Genomic DNA, 23,394 nt, shown 5'->3' with positions numbered 1-23,394 from the left:
TTAATACCCAGTCGAGCAGACAGCACAATCACAAACACTTCCTAACAGCTGGTGGGCATGTAAGGAGGTGTGCGTGAGATGTGGTAAGCCTGTGAGCATGACATGATTGCAGTGTGTATCTTATCTGGGGCAGCTCCTCCTCAGGCTGTGTGTGTGTATGTGTAGGACCATTACTCCAGTGCCCAGCCATGCGTATACTCCTAATCTCAGCACTCTTTCACCCTCTCTCTTCCGCTCCCTGGAGACACTGGTGCTACTTGCTGCTTTTCAGACGGAGCACTAGCATTGATTATCCCTCTGTATTCCACTCCGGACACATGTCCACACAACACTGGTTCTAATGACGTCACCAAAATAGCTCCACCATCAATGTGCACAAAACAAAAACAAAAAAATAAACGAAAATGATTGTGACACTGTTGTGCTTGTTGCAGAAAATTTAAATATTAAAAATAAACATTAAAAAATAAATAAGAAAAATAACGAATTTATTATCATGTCATTCTTTTCTTCTATGGAAGACAAAACAAAATGTTTTGTGAAAATGTCCAGGCTGCTCTTTTCCATGCAGCTAAAATTAATGCTAACTAGAGCCTTTAATTTAAAAAAACAGCACCTCAAATCTTTTGAAGTCATATAATGTGCTTGTAAATGAAACATATTGAAATATATGTTGTCACTGAAATTCCTAAAAGCACTGTCTGATTTGTGGATGAATCTCTCTTTTGGTGGAAGAGAGTGCTGTACATTCATTCCCCCCAATTACAAGACTCGAACCCGCAACCTTTGATCACAAGTCCAACGCTCTAACCATTAGGCCAAACTTTCCCCTACTTCTCCCTTTTATGGTGCTTAGGCATAATTTTAAAACTAAAAATCCATTGTATAGAAAGACTGAACAGCATATTGTTCAAAATTTCTCCTTTTGGGTAGCACAGAAGAAAGGAAGTCCTGCAGGTTTGTAAATGACAAAAAGTTAATTATTCCACTAAAAATAACACCACAGTTCATCTCAAAATATTATTAGAGCAAGAAAGACTAGGTCCTCCAGCATCTGTTTTATGACAGGTGAGGAAAAACTGCATTTAAAAAAGAGCGGTAATGAAAATACAAAACCTTAGCAAACTTTCTTTGGGAAAGTGGGTGCACACAAGTGTGAGACAGCTGTGGCACAAGCGGAGCGTTATAGTGCATTATCAAAGCAAGCCAGATGCAAATAGTTCATTCCGCACTAGCATATCTGAGAGAGGTTTAACAATGTGAGGCACATTCATTATCACCTGGATAATTACCTGCCATTCTGCCTGTGTGTTTACATGTGTTTGGCGGAGCAGGTGTTAAAATATTTTGGCTGTTATCGCCGGGGTTGCTGATGAATTTGGTGGAGTCGCTGAGCACTCCAGAGAGCTATTCAGCACTGTAAACACACACATGTACACATTTACCTGCACACACACTGGCACTTGCCTGGAAATGTGTGTGGCAAGCATATGGCTCACACAGTTGATGTACTCAGCATGCTTTTGCATACAAGGCCATCCAAATTTTGTTAAACCCTAAAATCCATTGTCTGAAAAAAGTGTTGGAAAAGGTACTTTGAAACTCTAGCTTGCCAGACTATAATATATTGGTGTACTTTATAAAAAGAACTGCATGTCTTTAGAATCTATCATCTAATGTAATAACTTGCTCTTACTAAGAAATTATTTTTCTTTTTTTACAGCAACAGGAGATTGTTCCTTTCCCGAAACCATTCCCAAACTCATGCTGAAGACCTGCTAGCTTGAATTATTGCACTTTTAAGAAGCTGAGATATTGAAGAGGTCGTGGCTGTGCTAGAGGCATTCCACTTTTCAACACTCTTAACATTTGAGGCGTTGTTAATTGCTAAAGTTAATTTAGTGGAAAAAGTGTTGATTTTCATTTTTATTTTGTAAATTATTAAATAAAATGACAAAACAATTTCAAAGCAATTAGCTTTTGTTAGTTCCATAAAAAATTATATTAATGATGAGTTTCAAAGCAGCTTCTTCAACTATGTATATAACAGGTGCAAAAATCCCTGTTTTAAAACACTTTTACAGTGTCACTTGCACTGACTTTGCTTTCACCTGATCTTCGTCTCTTTTTCTCCCTCTGTTTCATGTTTTGGAACCAATTGCCTACTTGGGCAAAACAACTGAGCCGTCTCCATCAATTAGCCTTGACTTTGGACTTTGATTAAGAATAATTGACTTATATCTGCTGTGAGTCTGAAGAAAGACACTTTTAACTATCGCAAAACAGTTTGCTAAGTAAGAACACGTGTCTTGGCTCATACTACGCCTGCAAGAGGTCCCCAGTCCAATGCAAAACAGGTGCCTGCCATGTAATACTCCATTTAGTCCCAGGAGCAAAGGTTATCCAGCTTATAGCTTTCTAGTGGAGACTAAAGAAGAGCTAAGCCTGGCCTAAACATCTGGGATATATTGCACATACTTGAAACATATGCTTCAGGTTCAATTAAAATGAAATCAATTTTTTCTAACTTCATCCAGTAAAAGTGGGCCTTCCCTGATATTTTACTTTTTGACCCAACAGAAGAGGTAATGAGAGTGTGAGGAGAAATGCAAACTATTGAGGAGGAACTGAAAGTATGCATTTCAGCTATGCCATTCTTATTCTTTCTCATATTTTTTTCTAACTCTAATTATTTTATAATTATTATTTTATAAATTGAATCCTGACAAATTTCGGCATTGTGGTATTTTTCATCACATTGCTTTTGTGAAGCCTCTGTCATATATAGCATTGTTAATTCTGATTTAATTTAATGAAACAGTTCAAAATACATAATATCTGACAAGTAAATTGTTACAAATAAAAACTTAATTTATCAATAACTGATTCACTGTTTTGAGATAAATATTTACTGAAATGCTTCGGTTCACCACTACATTTTAACTTTTAATTTATTTGTGTGTTTTCTAGTTTAATTAATACATATTGCAATTGATTTAAATTTAATTCTGTCGTTCCAATTAGTTTGTGCTCCAAAAAAATGTATAATCCAACAAATCATACACATATTGTTCAAAAGCAAAAAACAATACGTGAAAACTGCTGAAAAAAACAACTGTGTACTAAACGTCCCATTAACAAACTATGTATAATATTGAGAATAACACAATCAGATTTTGACTATGGTACAACTAAATTCTTAATTCGTAGACATTTAATAATAAATATTTTAAATTATTTTGTGTAACTTCTTGTGTTTCTAAAAATATATATACATTTACATTGACTACACTTTTAGTACATTTATCATACTTGAACTTTTTGACCTACCTGTAGTTTTCCCACGCTAGTCTAATAATTCAAAATAGCCTCCGCAACATTGATGCAAACTCTGTCATAAACTATGTAATAATTCTAATCAGTTATGAAAAAAAAAAAAAAAAAAACTATGGAAGCCTATGCAAACTAAGACTATGCAAATGGAAAAAGAGAAGGAGAAAAGACAGAGGCAGGACATCAGAGAAGAAAATCCTAAAACAAAGAAGCCAAAGTCCAACCATCCAACCTCACAACAGAAGCTAATCTGGCAGCATAATAACATTATTACATATATTCAGTTCATTCAATCTAAGACCATCTATGTACACACACAGTATGTATACTCAATGCTCTTTAAAAGTACACTACGGGGACATTTAAGTAAGATGTCAAAGGTTATGTTTTCATATTAACTCTGCACTGCTCAAAAATGTGCTTTCTGATGTTCTTGTTGACCAATTTCCAGACAAAGTACACTGTAAAAAAAATTGTCGTTAAATAACAGTAATTTTCTGGCAGCAGGGGCGCCAGTAAAGTACTGTTAATTTACAGCTCTTAACCATTAATTTACCACTCTTATTTTTTAACAGTATTTTACCGTAAATTCTACCATGGAAATTAACTCCACTCCCACTGCTTCAAACAGTTCGAGTTTTTAAAACTAGCATTCCTACGATGTTAGCACTATGAACTTATTTCATTTGAGTCCACTGAGAAGGAATATTTCTTAATATAACGATGCAAACACTTAATGTGCAGTAATAAAGTAACTAAATACATGACTTTTACTCAAATCACTGCAGCTCATTGTCAGCTATACCACACATGTATATGCTGAAGTACTTAACGCAGAGATCATCACTGTATCAGCGACTCCACATTTACTGCCTTTATATAAAGCAGCAGAAAATCAGAAATTGTGGCTCATCATTGACTGAAGCAAAGGCTCTACTCTCCAGCACAATGGTGAACAACAAAACTACATTAAACTAAACTATTTCTCTTGTGCAAACACACATTAATACAGTCAAGTTCAGTATTTACTCTCATTATCAGTGTATGACTTTGCCTAGTTTTTTTTCTATGGATGTTCACAAATATTTTAGTTAAATTAATTTTTTTTCATTTGGTAAATCTGACGTTTACATTTTACAGTATATTACTGTTTTTCCTTGACTTAACGGCAACAAACTGTAGAAAAACACTTTTTTTGCTGGCAACCATTAATTTACGGCAAGAAACAGTTGAAAAACAGTTTTTTACTGGCAGCAGGGGCGCCAGTAAATAACTGTTTTTCTACAGTTTGTTTCCTGTAAATTAATTACAGTTTATTACTGTTAAATTATGTTTCATGCTGTTTTTTCTTCATCTTAAATCTTTAACACTTTAAACCCCACAAGAAAATCCTCAGTTTTAAATAAACACTTATAATGTGTGCACACTACAGAGTGTTAGAGTAACACTGAATCAGTGAAGTTAATGAGATAATTCGGTGATTAATTGATGATTGAGCATTAGTATAAACACCTGCAGAATCACTGAAGGAAAGAGAAACACAAGATCTACAAATGACTTCAGCCACAGCCTTAGATGAAATCAACTGAATAAAAGAATACATCAAATCTCTCAAGATCTGATTAAACAACTATTAAAACAGCTTCACCAGATTCACATTACTAACCAGACTGACTTTATTTCTGTCAGATGTCTACAGAAGAACTTATGGAGAGTTAAATAGGTTTAGATGTTTTTTTCACTACCATGATGGAGATCAGTGTTTACTTTAGTTGGGCTCTTGAACATGACTTTTCAACAACTAAGGTTTTTTTTAACATGCTGTAACAATGCGTCTTTGGAACTTGTTATAGCAAAACAAAAGTACACAGAAGAAAAAAAATCTGATATTGTTGTTTATATATTGACAAGAACAAACACTATTATTTCTGATCTAATCCCGCGTCTCTTTTCTTATTGAATATTGATATTACAGCATAAGAATGAACACTTCTGAGCCATAAGTTATAAAAGACTGTTAAGAAAATTTCACTCATAATAAAAAAAAAAAAAAAATCTTTGCTGAAATTTAGACAGAAACATCAAGAATCAGCGTATGAATCACAACAATGGTGACAATCCACAAAATAAATGAACAGATCAGTTCTGAACATCACAACACATGCTACTAAAACTTAAAACAAATGCAAAATTATAAGCACATAAGAATTCAAGAAAATAAGTGAACAATTCAGGGGCATAATTTATTCATGCCCCAATGCATGCTGGGAGTCATGGATGAGTTTTATCCTGTGCTGGTACCCAGCATGCATTGCATCATAAACCTTTTGATTGTCACCATTGTTGAGATTAATATGCTGATTGTTGATGTCTCTCTTTTAGTGTTGTGAGGACTGCTGCCCAAAATATTTAAAGCTCAAAATTTCATTAAATCCATATCCAGATAATCACATTACCGTTCAATCTTATAAAATTGAAGAAACAAACAAAAAAAAGTGTTATTCACTCATATATTTCAACACCAAATTATGAATTGACTATTATAGCAACAAGTCAGTCTAGTAGATCATGCTTGACAGAAACCGTCATAGTCACTTGACCATGAAGATTAATAATGCTGTAACAGATGTATCATAAAGATACAAATATAACAATGAAACAAAAGTTGAAGTACGAAAGTCAAGGGTCAGGAGCCCAACTAAAGCAAACACTGATCTCCACAATGGTGACGTCAGACGAAACAGTAACATTATCATCTAAATCTCTGTAATTCTCAATAAGATTTTTTGATCTCTGTTCTCTGATCTGATAGAAATAAAGTCAGTCTGGTTAGTAATGAGTGAAGTTGATAAAGCTGTTTGTTGATTGTTTAAATCTTCAGTTGATTTCATCTAAAGCTGTGGCTGAAGTCAGTTGTATTTCTTGTGTTTGTCTTGTTTCTTTTTTCTTCAGTGATTCTACTCGTTAACAGCAGCTGTTGATCATTGTCTGAATTCACTAATTAGTTTTCATTCTCTCTGTTAGGTGGACTATATTAGTAAACTCATGTGGAATAGTGAATGAGGGTGTAGGGTGTGATTTGAAACACAGCCGCTGAGTGTCGACTTTGAACGTTGTTAATTTACGATATATAGCAGCAGGCTACCTTCTCGAAAACGATGAATATTACCCAGAATGCACTGTTTTACTGAAAAACAGTATGTTACTGTCGAAATTTGGCCGTTTTTTTACAGCGATTTTTAACAGTGTACATAAGTGCTGGTATTTTGGTGGGCAATAACATGAATCTGCCTGTTCAGAACTATTCAAATGCTTCCTCGTGCATGCAGCAGGGGCATTTGGCCTGGGGTCATTTGAATTCTATTAATTGCACTTAAAAGGGCTTGAGAAATATTAGAAGCTCAACACACAGTATCTGAAGCCAAGTTTATTTATGCCTATGTGGTTCCCCCTTATTCTGGGTAGAAAGGAAACATGTACTTCAACTCTGTAGACTTCAGGTGCTTGCAGCTCTGACAGACTACATAGCTTTGGACCTTGACTCTATGAAGAGCAGCTGAAAGCATTAAATACACAAGAAAGCAATGACCTACTGGTATTTGAGTTAGGGTCAAACATAATAACTACTACAATTTCATTACATTTCACTCTAGAGAACAGCATTAAATATACATCTGTGTTAGAATACATGTTTGTGAGTGTCACCGATAATTACCTTGTCATCTCTGTCAAAGTCTTCCTCCTCGTCCTCCAGCAAATCCTCCACAGCTTGCTGATGTGCATTGTGAAGAGCAGAACAAAAGAGAGCAGGAAAAAAGAAAAGGAAAAAAAACAAAGAGAAAATCAATTTCACATGTACACTTCAGAACTTCTCCACATCTTCAAAGTGAAAACAAATGATAGCACATAGTCCTCGGATAGAAAGCAAACCCTCCTAGTCTGACCTCAGTCTCTAAAGTCATCAGTTGTGTCCTCTTGTCCATAAGGTTAAAACCTCAATAGAGCCTTTGGTGAAGGGAGGCTGATGACATAGAGCGTTAACTATGTGCTTCAGTGGACCAGAGCCAGGCCAACAATGGTCCCTTTAAAACCCCTTCAGGTTTCCATACTTAACTCAAGCACACAAAGAGTCGTATGCCCATGACCTGGAGAAATGCTGCTGGCTACTTGATTCTTCCAGAAGAACATGTGAACACAGACCAGCAACAATGAAGAAAAAAGACATGCTGAGAATATTGAGTGAAAGATAAATGGCAAGGAATCAACAAATGATTAGTTAAATTGGTCACACTTTATTTTATGGTCCAATTCTATTACTATTAACTATGACTTTTGCCTCAATTAACTCCTGATTTGCTGCTTATTAATAGTTTATAAGGTAGTAGTTAAGTTTAGGGTATTGGGTAGAATTATGGATTACATGCATTATATGTCCTTTATAAGCACTAATAAATGACCAATATGACATGCTAATAAGCAAATACTGATTAGTGTGAATTGGACCCTATACTAAAGTGTTACCGTTAAATATGTATTTCTTTTAGCAGTCCTAAAAAATTGCGGGCTATTACTAATTACTATAATGAGTTGTTGTTGTTTTTTAATTGTCAGAAGAATCAATACTTTTTTTTTTACCTAGCATAGTTCTCAAATAGTATTTTATACTATAAATATTTTATTTATATGTATTTAAAAATATGTACAATATTATTAATTATTATTATACCCAGCCATACTGTATCTACAGACCAGAATATCACAGAGACTTAGAGATGAGCTCTTTCAATTTCGACTAATAAGCAACCACTTCATAAACCACTCAAGAAATCGTAGTAGCAACATGCTCATAACCACTTAGCCTTAGCAACAATGAAGTGAAAGTGACATTCAGCCAAGTATGGTGACCCATACTCAGAATTTGTGCTCTGCATTTAACCCATCCGAAATGCACACACACAGAGCAGTGAACACACACACACTGTGAGCACACCCGGAGCAGTGGGCAGCCATTTATGCTGCGGCGCCCAGGGAGCAGTTGGGGGTTCGATGCCTTGCTCAAGGGCACCCAAGTCGTGGTATTGAAGGTGGAGAGAGCACTGTACATGCACTCCCCCCACCCACATTTCCGTCCGGCCCGAGACTAGAACCCACAACCCTTCGATTGGGAGTCCGACGCTCTAACCATTAGGCCACGACTTCCCCACAATGACACACAACATCATAGCCGTGGGTTTTATACAGACAATCACTGTTTACATTCTTGCAGGTCTGAAAGGGGTGAAATTAAACCAAATAGTGAAATAATATTCACACCACCTTTCATTTGTTCTTGGGAAATTGCACCCACAGAAAGAGTTTTTTACAGAGTTTTTTGTGTTTCACTCTCACAGACAGAAAAAAAATCCTTCCTATATTATTGGCTTGTTAATCAGAACTGTAGACACCAAAATAATCAGACAATATGTTGGCTCACAAAGAGTTTATCTCAGTCAACTGAAAGCTTTATATTTGGTGTCAGTGGCTTACGGGAGCCCAGAAGAGCGTGTATCACATGTCTGTGTTTGTTGCCGGAAGACAAAAAAAAACTGATCATTATTTATTTTCTTGTAGTTCCTCCTGTCAATCCCTCATCAAAGCTTCAAGGTCATGTGTGTGCTATTTACATAGGACAGCTCGGGCATCTGAAAACACCAGAAAGCTATAAGGGGAGGAATACATCTTCTTTTTGATGTTTTTTTTCTGGCTCCATGCATTTCATCAGTTTTTTGTGACATCCAAAAATTGTTACTTAGCAAACAATAGCTTTTGTTCCTTTGTTTTGTCTAAAAGAGAGCGTGTATGGCTGCTGTAAGCTTCTTATGTAAATGCAGCCTGCGGCAGAAACAAAAGGTGGGTTCAGGATAGATACACGCAGTGTTGTGAGGAGACTAGGGATGGTGTTTTTCACTAGCCTAATAGCAAACGGATCGACTAGAAGAGCGATGCTGATCTGGCACTGGGTTAGCCAGGGGTCATACGCTGGGTAAAGGAACTTGAAGGAAGTTTAACTTCAAGAAAACCAATGGTAGCATCAACTGGAAAGTTTGGCAGTCAGTATGTCTCACTTGCAGACAGAAATTCACACTAAAATAGCATCACACCCAGACTTTAAGTCCATTGTCTGGCCTTTCGGTTAGCAGTGGCACCATCTCCAGACCAACGCTGTAACATCCATCCTGCCAAGTTAATGCACTTTCTCTTGCCTTCTGCCATCAGTGGAGGAAGAACCCTGCTATCTGAGCTTTTAATTCTAACCTTCCCTGTGACAGGTGCGCTGGGAATAGACGCCCTAGCTAGACAACCCATCCAACACGAAGATATGCACTTTCATTTTTTTCCCTGCCTCTCAGCTCTTGAGCTCTCCCCTCCTCCAGTTCTTCTTTGAAATGTAAGAAATCTCTACCGTCTCCAGCTGCTCAGGGGCTGGCCCTGCTTTGTATGCCGCATGTGGACCAGAGGCCCGGGAGAGCCCAGGCCTGGAAGACTGATAAGGGCTCTCGCCGGAGCACATCAAGCCCAAACAGCCTCTTCACAGGCTGTCAGAGCCCTGCTGGTCAAAGGGAGGGCTTGAGATTTTGCCAGCACTGGCTGACTGTGGTCTGACCTTTGCTGGGGCTCAAGTCAAAGAGTACAACTGTTCGCGCTCAGAGAAATTCTGACGTTTTTGTTTGGGCATAATATTACGTTTCAATGGTCACAATTCAAATATGAGGACAATGGGCAGAATAATTGCTTGGATGTGTGGGAGAGGGACAGAGCAGTCATTACATCTCTTTGGGGCTCAGTTGTACTGGGCACACAGGCCGGCAACAGGACGTGCCAGGGTTGTGCGTATCCAGAAGCCACGGGAGTCAAAAGTGTTGTCAGTCCCACGGCTCAAGCTCTACTGTAATCCGCAGCAGCCCTGAACCCACAGGACCCAGAAAAGCACTCTGGCTTTCTGTTCTGTAAATAAAACCTCAGCTTCCAGAGACAAGCCTGTGTCAACAATGGCAGCAGCAGCTGTGACAAAAATCACACAGCGCTGCAGTGTTGTTAGCAAAATCACGGGTACAAAAGTTCACAAAGACGAAGTTCAGGAGCTGCCAAAGTTGCTCCCCGCCTCGCCTGCAAGCCGTGGCAGCACAGGGGAAATCAGCAGGGCAACAAACGCTGCCAGTTCAAAGTGACGTGACCTTTTGATTTTGTCTCCTGTCAGGGGCTGGCACGGAGAAGCTGAGACGTGTCTGCCAGGCGCGGGTGAAGCGCTGTCTTGCTAAAGGGGGCACAGCGCTGGAAGAGGTGGTACCACTGAGGTGGATTAAAGGCCTAGAGCACCTCTCGACTCTTCTTCTCACTCTTCCCCATCCTCTCCCGGCCCTGCCATCACACTTCTTGCTTTTTTGTTGTCCCTGTTGAGCCTGCAGCTGAAACATCAGCCTGAGAGTAAGACAAGCTCTTCCATGAAGCACCTCTAGGAGCATGGCTGGCAGACAGACTCTCGCTCTGGTTCTCTTTATGTTGTCATTTCGTGATTGACAGTGGAGGTGGGCTTGACAGGCCTCCGTTTCCCTCCACAAGCGTATCCTTTATTCATGAAGCTCCATCCAGGCATTTTGTTTTTCAAATTACACACACCGGAAGAAAAAGACAAAACACTACTCACACCAGACAAAACAAAAGGTTTATTTGCTAACTTGCTTTCTGTGCTATGCAAAACTCTGCTATTAAATACTGTTAGTAGTCAAGAAATAAACAAACAGACTAAGAACAAACAGCTATAGGTTTGATCTTGTCACTCTTTATATTTACAAAAAGATAAAACCAAAGGTGAAGGGTAATTTATTCACCACTGGCAGCATCAAATGAAATTTCAAAAATAACTATTTACAAACTGCTCTCCCAAACATATTTATTGGCCTGTCTCATTCAGAAAACAAGCAATCCCAACCTCCAATCATGGCATTAGTTGAGCCAGACGTTTACATGATGGATCTCTCTAAAAAATACAGCAGTTCGCGCTTGTTGAAAAGTCATTTCCACATAACTGGATCTTCTGGTCAAACATCAGACTTCTCTCTAGTGATATATGCTCTCTAGTGATATATTATTTTCCAATAATCCATTTAACTCAGATGTACATCCCTACGTAGAAAAGAAATAAAAATTACATTGTGTCTTTAAATGAGGGATGTATTTCTTTATTATATCCTTTACTGTCAGATGTTACAATCAGGTGGTTACTATGCTGTTCACCATGGTTGATAGGTGGTTGTCTACAAACATTTTATCATCTGCCAAGTAAAAATCTTAAGTCCAATCACAATGAAAAAATATCACACCTCTCTACGGCAAAACACATATCATTTAAAGCATATTTCATAAACTTGAGTTACATGTTGATATTTTAACTGACTTTTCCCATCAATAACTATGTCTTAACATACAGAATCAGTATCTTATAGAATAACAAAGCAATTTTTGATAAATGAATTTAGTTAGAGATGACTGATGCAAAACTCACGTTTCGACGCGGTGTCGAGATCCTGAAGCACAGATGTTTCAAACCACTGCTCCGAAGTGTGATTCGAAACACGCATTTCATTAGGGCTGGCCCATATATACAATTTAGATTAAACAGCTAATTTAAGCAGTTAAAAAAAAAAATCTATACCAAGTGATCACTTATCGCTTTTTATTAAATGAACACATGTAGGCCCATATGTAACTGAAGTAGTGCAAAAGAATTACAGAAAGTGCATTATGTCAACTTTTTAGTTCATGCAATTCGCAATTTAGACTATGCAACTGGGATAAGTATTTTATATGAAGAGAGAACTGAAGATGAACACCAAGCCGAACCAGATAACGAACAAATGATTGACTCACTCTCGAGTCAAGAACCGTTTGTGTTGGACGTGTCCGAGCTCTTGGAGCTGATGATAACAGTGATTCAGCGTGAAGCAGAATGACACACAGCATGTCAGAACCGAACTGATTCTTTTGGTGATTGATTCTGAACTGATTCTGTGCTAATGTTATGAGCGCGGGTAAACCGAAGGCTTGAATCAAGGGCAATCATCGCCTATGACGTCATTAAGTAAATCGTTTTCTTCAACCGAACTTTCCATCACTACTGGTGATCCCACAACCGATGCAACCGGATTTTGACTCAAGAATGATAGTTCGTTATCTGGCTCAGCTCGGTGTTCCTCTTCAGTTCTCTCTTCACAGCAGTTCAGTCAGTGTACTGTTTGAGTACATGCATTACTCCGGGATATTGGTTTGTTTTAACTCAGAGGGAGTGTCAGCCACATTAAAAAAGTTCACAGCTTAAGTCATATGTGGATTAATGCTTATTGGAGACGTGAACGGTTTCAAACGATTCAGTTCGATTTGGTGAACTGGTTCAAGAAGATCCGGTTACATCAAGTGATTCATTCACGAACCCGGATATCACTACACTGCTGTGAACACACTCACAACAGACCGGAAAAGAAGACAATGCTGAATAAAGTCATAGTTTTTGATATCTTTGTCCCGAAGATGAACGGAGGTCTTATGGGTTTGGAACGGCATGAGGGCGAGTTATTAATGACATAATTTTGATTATTGGGTGAACTAACCCTTTAACCTAGACTACTGTAGTCTTAACCTAACACCCACAAAGTATAAGTGGAGTTAATGCAGCAGAACAATTAATATATTTAAATAAAAATCTTCATATGTAAAAAATGCCAATTGTGGCTTGATGTCTTTTATTAATTTTCCATAACTGAAATAACAAATTCAGTTGTCAGAGATATTACAAGAACCGAACAATAAAAACACAAATTTCAAATATTTATATACATGCTTCACCTGGTATTCAAACCTAAAGTGACAGGTCCTGACATGTCAGCTGACTACACTAACCACTCCCCCAACATGGAATGATGAGCACAACATATAGGTTATAACTTGTCAATTTGCTTAACTGAATAATTGCTAAAGCTGTTTCAGAGCAACACACCCGTAGAAATGGATGTCGAATGTTTAAAAGCCTCAGCACATTTGCTTCAGTGTTTCAGGAAGCCTCGCTCTGCCCACCACTTAATTTAATTAGTTTTCAATGATATCAGCATTACACCAAAAATATCAGGGGAAATATCTTATGTTGCACATTGGGGGCCTACTTGGAGAACCACTAATTTTGCTTAAAAGCTTAAGCCCAAATATGAACTAGAGTAATGTTCACACACAAAAAAATAAATAAATAAAAAAACACGCTGTGAAAAAATTATTAACCTTTTGAAATATGGAAAATGGAGAAACTGCGAGCTGCTAGAGGACACAGTGAGAGTAACCCTGACAATTAAGACCCTCTCTCCCACAACTGACAAGGTTGCAGAGAAAGAACCTCGAATGCCTAATTGTGCTTGAGCTGGTGAAAGAGACGTCACTGTGTTGCTCCAACTCTGACAGAATGTGCTGTAATTAACACCTTCATAACATCTGGTAAAACTGTTTTCCAGGCCAGTGAATTCAGCAGCCATTGTCTTCTAGGGCCAGCCATGAGCTTGACTGAGCCTGAGCAGCCACACTGAAGCCCACCTGAACACTTCCAGGTCTCCAAATAAAAGTAGGTGAGGGGTGGTGTTAGGGTGGTGAGCACTGCCTCTCTGCAGGAGGTGAGCAAGCCACTGACAGCTGCTGTCAGAACGGCTCTGTTAGCTGTGTCGGTGCTCCCTTACCTTCAGGTTAAAATTGGTGCACTTACACTCCCTACCAGTAGGGGGCTCTTCTGGAAGCAGTGAAGGCAGTGTTCTTTGTTTAGAGAGGAAACCAAGAAATCGTAGCTTTCCATCATCTGCTGATGATCGACAGGCATAGTTCGCAAGTCACATCCCTTTGTCTTGCATCTAAACCAGTGTTTATTTTTCCATCGTCTATTCATTCTGACACAAAAACCAATACCTTGGCACTATGTGGCAACCCAGCTAGCTAAGCTTCCGCCATTCTGTTGATTTAAAACAACGGTTTGGAAGTGTAGTCTAATGTTTAGTGCACAGTTATTCCAGATGGTAAAAAGGATCTTTAACAATAACAGGCCATGACAGCGAGGTCAGGTATCCGGTGGAAGGGTGGCAGGCGGAGAACAGCAAAAGAATACGAGAGTCAGGGGTCAGCTATCTACAGGTTAAGAGTTGAGCAGACATGTCACATCTAGAGGTAACAAGTCCCTTCAAGAAATGTGACAGCTGAAAGTGGCTTCCTGTTTCCCCACAACACACTGGGCTGTGGACATCAGGGGTACAACAAACAAGAGACAATATACGGTAAGTCTGAAGAAGGTTGATTTGCAATAATAACCAGCTATTATTCAGTGATAATGACAGCTTCTTACAAAAAATAATAATAATAAAGGCCATGAAATATAGTTTTTACCTGAAATTACTTTATTATATGAGAAGAAAGGGGCTGCAATACTACAAGAACCTATGTATGCTGAATTATTATTATAATAGAGTAAGTATATCTCACAACCCTAAGTGGCGGTGGTTAATGTTTTATTGTATATTTATATAAGCAAAATTTGTTTACAGTCTTTTATAATATATTTGAATAATAATTATATTAATAATACAATATAATTTTAATAAATTATAAATTTGTGTGTGTGTGTGTGTGTGTGTATATATATAAAATAAGTGTAAGTAGTCTGCAATTTATAACTGTAAATAATTTTTTTAAACGTGATTAACTGAGGCTAAAAAAAAAGAGCAACAAAGAGAGAGACAGAGAATATGCGTGTAAGAATATTTCTGTGCAGCTTTTGTTCATACCTAGAGCCTCACTTTTTCTCCATGTACAGGATATTGAGCATACACGATCATCCACTGCATTCTGCACATGAGACATGCTGGCTCACATTACAAAAACATGCAATGATGATAGTCAGATGCCATACAAACACTTGGAAAAGTTTCATAAAATGTAGGCCGGGCAGCATCTCCGTTTCTCATTTCTGTCTGTCTCAGCAACAAAAAAAACAACAAAAAATAGCTTGGACTGTTGGAGTGCTGCCGCCTGCATTTATGTGTCAGCAGGTTTAGTGCAGAGCTACAGTTAAGAGTTATCTGAAAAGATATTCTGCCAGGCACAGGGAGCCTGCCATCTCTACTGTAGTGAACAAACCATGAATGGGGCACTTCCACAGGAGGAATATTAGTCCTTTCAAAAGTACATCAGTCCTCTGAGTGTGTATTTATAAAAATAAAGCACAAATTGTAAACTCAGAAAGCATAGGTTAAGCTAAACTGCTGTATCACTTTCAGATAACAAGCTAGCAGCCAACAAACAGCTTTATATATATATATATATATATATATATATATACATATATATATATATATATATATATACATACATATACACACAGTACAGACCAAAAGTTTGGACACATCTTCTCATTCAAATAGTTTTCTTTATTTTCATGACTATGACAATTGTAGAGTCACACTGAAGGCATCAAGGGCTATTTGACCAAGAAGGAGAGTGATGGGGTGCTGCGCCAGATGACCTGGCCTCCACAGCCACCGGACCTGAACCCAATCGAGATGGTTTAGGGGTGAGCTGGACCGCAGACAGAAGGCTAAAGGGCCAACAAGTGCTAAGCATCTCTCGGGGAACTCCTTCAAGACTGTTGGAAGACCATTTCAGGTGACTACCTCTTGAAGCTCATCAAGAGAAGCCAAGAGTGTGCAAAGCAGTAATCAAAGCACAAGGTGGCTACTTTGAAGAACCTAGAATATGACATATTTTCAGTTGTTTCACACTTTTTTGCTATGTATATAATTCCACATGTGTTAATTCATAGTTTTGATGCCTTCAGTGTGAATCTACAATTTTCATAGTCATGAAAATAAAGAAAATTCTTTTAATGAGAAGGTGTGTCCAAACTTTTGGTCTGTACTGTATATATACACACACACGCACACACACACACACACACACACACACACACACACACACAGGTAAAACAGCTTATAGAAAGTGAAAAAAGAAGAAGGACATCAGGTACTAGTCATTACTCACACACCTAAATTCCTTCCCCTGAAGTTCATAGTAAAGCACAGGGAAACAGTGTCCAAGCTCAGGCTCATCAGTGAGTTTGAGGCTAATGGAAAGCATGTGTGTGTGTGTGTGTGTGTGTGTTTACTGTTTCTGAACTCTCATGCTCTCACCAGCCCATGTGTTATGGTTACAGTCGTCAAAATGCAGAACAATGGCCTGAGGAGATGTGGAGGGAGGAATAACAGTTTAAAGGCATTACCTCGGACTCCTGTGTGTTTTAAATCCAAAGGTCCTGACAGAATCGCTTTTGACCCATTACCTAGTGCTGAATCCCTAACTTCTGACCCAACTGGCTTAAACGATGAAAGAAAACACACACTCAAACACACTTACACTTCACTAAATCATCACACAAGCTCATTACATAGAAAAAGTACAATATATTATTAAAATAAATCATAAAGTAGTAGTGTGTGTGATATGATAAACCAGTTTTATTTAACATATTTACCATGATTATCGGAACATGCAATCTTATTACATATATTTTAGTATTGACATGGCGAATAAAACATACACAGATAAGACTAAATGAATAACAGAGCTCTGGAGAGTTTTTGCAAACAATGTCGCCATCTATAGGACAACATAATTATTGTACAGACTGACTATATATCATACTTGTTTAACAACATCTCTATTCTTTGCAAAAAAAATTACCAGGAGTGTCATAAAAAGTATGATATTATATATATATATATATATATATATATATATATATATATATATATATATATATATATATATATATATATATATATATATATATATATACATATGATCACATATGACTCTATAGTGGTGAAACTTTGATCATATTCAGGACACTCAAAAAATGTAGTTCATATGATTGTCCCATTTACTCAAAGGATATCCTAGATATTTCAGATATATGCATAATGGGACTATTCCTTTTTTTTTATTCCTTTTAAATTTTTAAAATTTATGTGCAATCTAAAATAGTAATCTACAATTAATTCAATATCTATCTTGGGTGGTGAAGATTTTATTCAAGTCCAAAGCCTTTTTTCAATTACTGTATGAAGTTCTCAAAGTCCACCTAAACGCCTTTCAAAAATCCACACTGGTATAAAATTGATTCCCTTCAATTCACTTCCAAGGTGAGCTCTCTTTATACCTTTGTTGCACTGAAGCTCACACATTCAGTCAAACAGCAGCGTAAAACAACACAAAAGACAACACGATCGAAGCATAACTGTAATTTAAGTGCTGCATAGCATTTTGACACTTTCTAAACACACACGTGCATGATGTTGAAAAAAAAAGCTTGAGATCCCACCTCTCCCGTACTTAGAAAAACAATCATTTTCAAAAGTTTTCTGAATTTAAAAAGTGCTGAATGAAACAAAATATTTGGAATTCAAACAGGTTTTAATACTCAAGACATATTAAATACAGAAAGTTGTAAGGGTGCTTAAGTGTTCTAGACACAAATACAGGTGCAGGTGTAAGCGTGTGACAGAACTCACCACATCTCCCTGTCTCGTGTCCTTCCCTGAAGCAATGAGAAAGTAGTTCCAGGCCAGCAGCATCAGGAGAACCAGCGGGAACATATAGAGCTCAAAATTCCACACGACCACAACGAAAAGCTGCAGAAAGAGGGAACAAAATGAATGAGCAAACAAAAGGAAAGAACATTGCACTGAAGACGCATTTATAAAAAACTTTTTCAAAAACATCAATTCTAAACAACAAAAAGATTTCTGATTTAATGTGCCTTTTTATATTTTTTTTTGGAAAAATGTAAAAAAAATAAATTTTTTCTAATCTCTAATTTTAATTTCTTCATATCTAAATTTGTTTTTTATTGGATACCTTTAGAACACCTGACAACCAGTAACACAATGATTATTTTTCACAGTCTGTCATGTGTGTGGACAGATGATGCTTTAAAAGTCTTTCAGTGAGAAAACGCAATGAATGAGTCAATCATCTGCAACGAAATCTCATTCTCCTTAAATAACATTACAAAGGCTCAAAACAAAGGCTCAAAAATAAAGCAGAATACCACTTTTTGGTCTAACTCTATAGTAAATGTAAACCTACTGCTATAACGGACATCATATATTATAATATAAAAGTATTCAAGTTTTAAAAGCTCTGTAAAATGCATAATATATATGTGATATCAATGCTGGTACAAATGTTATCTTTAAATTACCTCTCACAATTTTAATATTCAAACTTTTTGACATTTTGAAGAAATTAATTTGCCACACTTAAAATAAAAAATAAAAAAATGATCAATACAAGTAAAGTTGTAAATCATGCATTTAGCAATCAAGTATGTATAGAACATAGCAATAAAGTAAAGTATAAATTATGCAATACGGTAACTAATCTGAGAATTTGCATACAGGAACATATGTAATATACATAAGCTGCTGACAGAAAAACTCTGCCCAAGGAAGAAAAAAAAAAAAAACGGTAAAAATCTGTAACATTTGGTATTTTAGTTCCTGCAAAACATTTGCAGTCTGTCCCTTTAATTAGAGCAAAAAATATTTTTCATAGAAAGTAATTTGAATTTCCTCACATTGAATTAATATCTTCCTTCTGTGCATTCATAAAATCATAATGACTTAATTTAGTCCTGAAAATATTTAAAATATAACAGATCAGCCTTTAACATACTTTGACAAATTCTCTTCTATTTGTTGGCCCCTGACTCAATTAATACATTTTTAAATCGAAAAATACATTCTTTGGAGTTTAAAACCACTCTAAAAGAGTAATTCGTGAATCGGTCGCTCACAAAGAAAATCTATTTCTTTGTCTCTACTCTGCAGCGCCCGTCTTGGTTTCATATGCTGGATGCCATTCTTGCGTTTGGTTATTGTATAGCTGAGGGCCAGAGTCTGATTGACAGCTGATGTTAGTCGACACCTCTTCTGCTTGGAAGTGACCCTTCTCTTTTTCACACAACCCAGCGGCAAAGAGAGAGATGCCCAGAGTTCTGGGGCCATTCTTCCAGCCCAGACACTCATATCACCCCCAGTACCCCCCACAGAGAGCCCTCCTCAGGGAGGGAAGGGCCACGGACCCCAGAAAGCAAACTAAAGGAGAAGAGAGAGGTTCGGTTGAAGGAGAGGAAAAAGAGTAACCGAATCTGCAAACACGCGACAAGAGGCTTTGTCAGAGCGCATCCAGGTGTTCAGCATTCAGTTCTCCAGCTTCGGCGGCCATTCCGGAGCCACGGCGCTCAGTTTCCCGTTCCCCCCGTGTGAGTTCCTGTACTTCAGAGCCGTGATGTACTGCTCAGGGCACGTACAGTAACCTCTCCACCTGCACAGATCCCGTATTATAATGATTCAGTGAGCCTCAGGACCAACAGTAACCTAATATAGACCATGACATCTATTCATTAAACGGCATTTGAAATCTAATTTCCTGTCAGTCCATTAATCTACAAAAAGCACCACAAGAAATCCACAAATCATTATTGATGTTACGAATTTAACTTTGATTCTGTGTAATATAACAGAAAAAGAGGACATCACAGGCGATACGGGAGACAAAGATGTCATTCTTTTACTCAAGTAGAAGAAAATGCTTTCATGTATTGCTTACATTTTTTCTAAAATTAGGGTATGTTAGAATTAAAAATGAGTTTTATGCATGGAATTAACAGAAAAGAACTGAATCTGAAGAAAGAAGCATTTTTTTTCACTTCCCTAATGAATTTCACTAAATATCAAACAACTAAGTGACATTAGCATTTGCATAAACGCTACATCCATCTCTAACATCAAGTAGCAAGTAAATTTGATTCCATTTTAAATATCTATTTGATTTTATCCAATCGGAAGCACTTGAGATTAAGTCCCTTAACAAAAGCCGTTGCTCTAACTGGGAGAATGATCTGAATCGGCCAAATGTTTCAGCATCTCGCTGGATTTTTGGAATGGAGGACGGACACGTTTTGGCAGCCGATTTCAATATCATTTTGGCACTTTGTGTCGTGGAGTGCAGGCTTGAGCACTTCAGAGCAGGCATTTGAGAATTAACACATTAAAAGTGTGTTACCAACACAGCCTACAACAGCCCCTGTACTTGGACTTCAGAAATTAAGTCATCACATTGTGTTGATTATTTTAAATAGTGCCAACGGTGGGTAGAAATATGCCAAATCAGAGGCTGATTATGGACGTCAATAACTCATCTGCTTTTTGGCTGGACTCCTTAGGTGGTGATGTTTGGATTGAGCGATGCCGCACTGCCATCTTCTGGCATATCATGAAACACTTCGGTAATGATTGGATCTAAATCTAATTAGAAAGTTATTAAAAAAGAACAGCCTTAAAATATGTGCTAAATCATACAGTCTTCACTATTGGCTGGTGATTAGAGCAGTTCATGTAAGCTAGAAATATCTTAAGGTCTATCAAACAAAATCTGTGGAAATTCATTTATAAACTATAATAATTAACAGAATAAATAATACTAATAATAACTAAAATCTATTTTAAATGGAACATAATTCCAGTCACTTAAATTATATTATATTATGATGAGGCTTTTATTTTACATTTATATTTAAGAATATAAAAGTTTGGAATTTTGATTTTATATATATATATATATATATATATATATATATATATATATATATATGTTATATTTTATATTTTAAAAGTTGCATTTTCTGTTTAAATCAATTTCTGGTGTTTTATATATATATATATATATATATATATATATATATATATATATATATATATATATATATATATATATATATATATATATATATATATATAATTATATGTAAAAGCTGCATTTAACACTGCATTTAACATTCAGAATTATTCCGAATTTGTCCCATAAATTTTATAAATAAATAAATAATTTTCTGACAGGTGTCTTGAAGCAGAAAGGTGCCACCTTGTAGCACTCAGTGGGGTTGTAATCGTGAAGCGACACACCAAGCATTTGTTTCTCTTTTCCTTTCTCGGGTGTTTTTTATCTAAATGCAAAGCAGGTGAAAGCTGCTCCAGTTTCCTGTAGTAGTAGCTCTCTTGTCTGGGTGCTCCCACTGATAAGAGTCCTACATTACCCCACATAAAAGAGCCAAGTATCATTCCCTTACCTCTCCCCTTCCAGTATATCTCCTTCTCCTTACCCTCTACACTCACACACACCACTCTTATTCCCCACGACACACAATACCTGCTCTATTTGCTCCCAATCCAAGGCCAAATTGCAGGTAGAGTTACGGCAAATTTGTTTGGAGGAAGAGTTGGTGCAGGAGCAATAAGGAGCTGGAGGGGTAGAGTGGCACACAGGGAGGCCTGGCACAGATCGGTCTTTATGAGCACCACTCTGCCAGCCAGAACAATGGCCCATATTCACCCAGCGCAAACGCTCAGTTTACAGGTGTTCGTGGAGAGGGGAGGCAGACGCGCACAAACACTCCCGCTGACACCCACACACACTTGAACGAGCACACGCACGCACATACATACTCTCCTAGCTTTGTCCATTGGGGATATGCCGTGAGCTGTGTGGTCTTGACTGGCTGGCCGTTATCGAATGTGTGTTCAATCATGAATATATGGCTTACAAAAGCTAACACACACATGACTATTTTCAGTGGCGACTGTCACCCATTGGTCGTCAAACAGATAAAGTAATGCCATTTTTGACTAAATTAATATATTAATTCTGCAAAGACATTCAACTGATCAAAGCTGACAGTAAATACAATTATATTGTTTCAAATATTCCATAAACTATGTTCTTTTAAACTTTCAATTCATCAAACATTTCAGGAAAAAAAAATCACAGTTTATACAAACATATTAAGTAGCACAACACTAGAAATTGTTCAGCCAATTATGACTGTTGGCCTTTGGTTGTCAAATAAATTAATATTTTAAGTGAGCAAATATGCATTAAATTGATCAAAAGTGAGAGTAAAGCTATTTATATTTTTACGAAAAATTTCTTTTTTTATTTCAAACAGACTATGTCTTAATGCATTTTCTATTTGTCAAACTATCCTGAAAAAATAGTCACCATTTCCAACACGTTTCAACATAAATGATAATATTCAATCCTTGTCCAATAGGTTGTTCAAGCCCCAAACTAATGCTTTTTTCATTCATCAAGTGTGCATTAAATTGAACAAAAGTAGCAAAAGACACTTAGAGTATAATGTTCTTTCTAACTTTCTATTTATAAGAGAATCTTGAAAAAGAGAAACCTGGTTCCCACAAATATTTTAAACAGCAGAACTATTTTCAACATTGATAATAATAAGAAATGTTTCGGTCAAGGATGACTGTCAGCCATTGGTCGTCAAACAGAAAGTTATTGTATGCTAGTGTCAAGCAGGTCTGGATGCCTAAACATTCTGAACATAAAAATGGCCTACTTTGTGTATTAAACTGGGATCCAACACAATCATTTCACTTCCATGCTTCACCTTTAAGGAAAAGAGCAGGATTTTCGGAGCACCAGCAAACAAAGAAAAAAAAAAATCTTTGGAAGAGTTTCTGCAACAAAATCCCAACAACATCAACAAAAACACCAATACAACCTCAAAAAAGCTCAAAACTAGAACTCTAACATGTCAAAAAGGCACAGACCTAAAAATACCAGAATAGCAAATCACAGCACTTGCCACCGCCGCCATTCGCAGCTGGTTTTATCTGCGCATCGCAAGCAGCCCCTTTGCTCTGGCTAACCTTTGTGCAGCAAGCACCGGAGGTTCAGAAACTCTTGAATGCTAAATCACCTGACTATTGTGTTCTTCTGGCTTAAACCTGTCAGCGGCTGACAGAACGGCACAGATGTGGGTCTCAGCGAAACGGTGAAGGCTCACCTGAACCAGATGGCTTGTGATAAAGAAAGAAATCAGTGTGATGATTAAGAGAGCTCATAAGGAGGGAGATTTAGATCTTA

At 37.2% G+C, this 23,394-nt stretch overlaps 1 protein-coding gene across 6 annotated transcripts in view; it reads right to left on the bottom strand.

Annotated features, from left to right (window-relative positions):
• LOC127998920 (multiple C2 and transmembrane domain-containing protein 1) overlaps positions 1-23,394 on the bottom strand; it is a 128,278-nt gene that overhangs the window by 21,030 nt on the left and 83,854 nt on the right. For all 6 annotated transcript variants that reach the window (XM_052592147.1, XM_052592149.1, XM_052592146.1 and 3 more), the window contains 2 exons: positions 17,958-18,077; positions 7,049-7,105 (listed from right to left, as the gene is read on the bottom strand). In XM_052592147.1, coding sequence (XP_052448107.1) covers positions 7,049-7,105; positions 17,958-18,077 — 177 coding nt within the window. The remainder of the gene's footprint in view (positions 1-7,048; positions 7,106-17,957; positions 18,078-23,394) is intronic.

This window comes from Carassius gibelio, chromosome A5, assembly GCF_023724105.1.
Source record: "Carassius gibelio isolate Cgi1373 ecotype wild population from Czech Republic chromosome A5, carGib1.2-hapl.c, whole genome shotgun sequence".
In the NCBI taxonomy this organism is placed as follows: domain Eukaryota; kingdom Metazoa; phylum Chordata; class Actinopteri; order Cypriniformes; family Cyprinidae; genus Carassius; species Carassius gibelio.
This window is presented reverse-complemented; position numbering and strand designations above follow the sequence as displayed.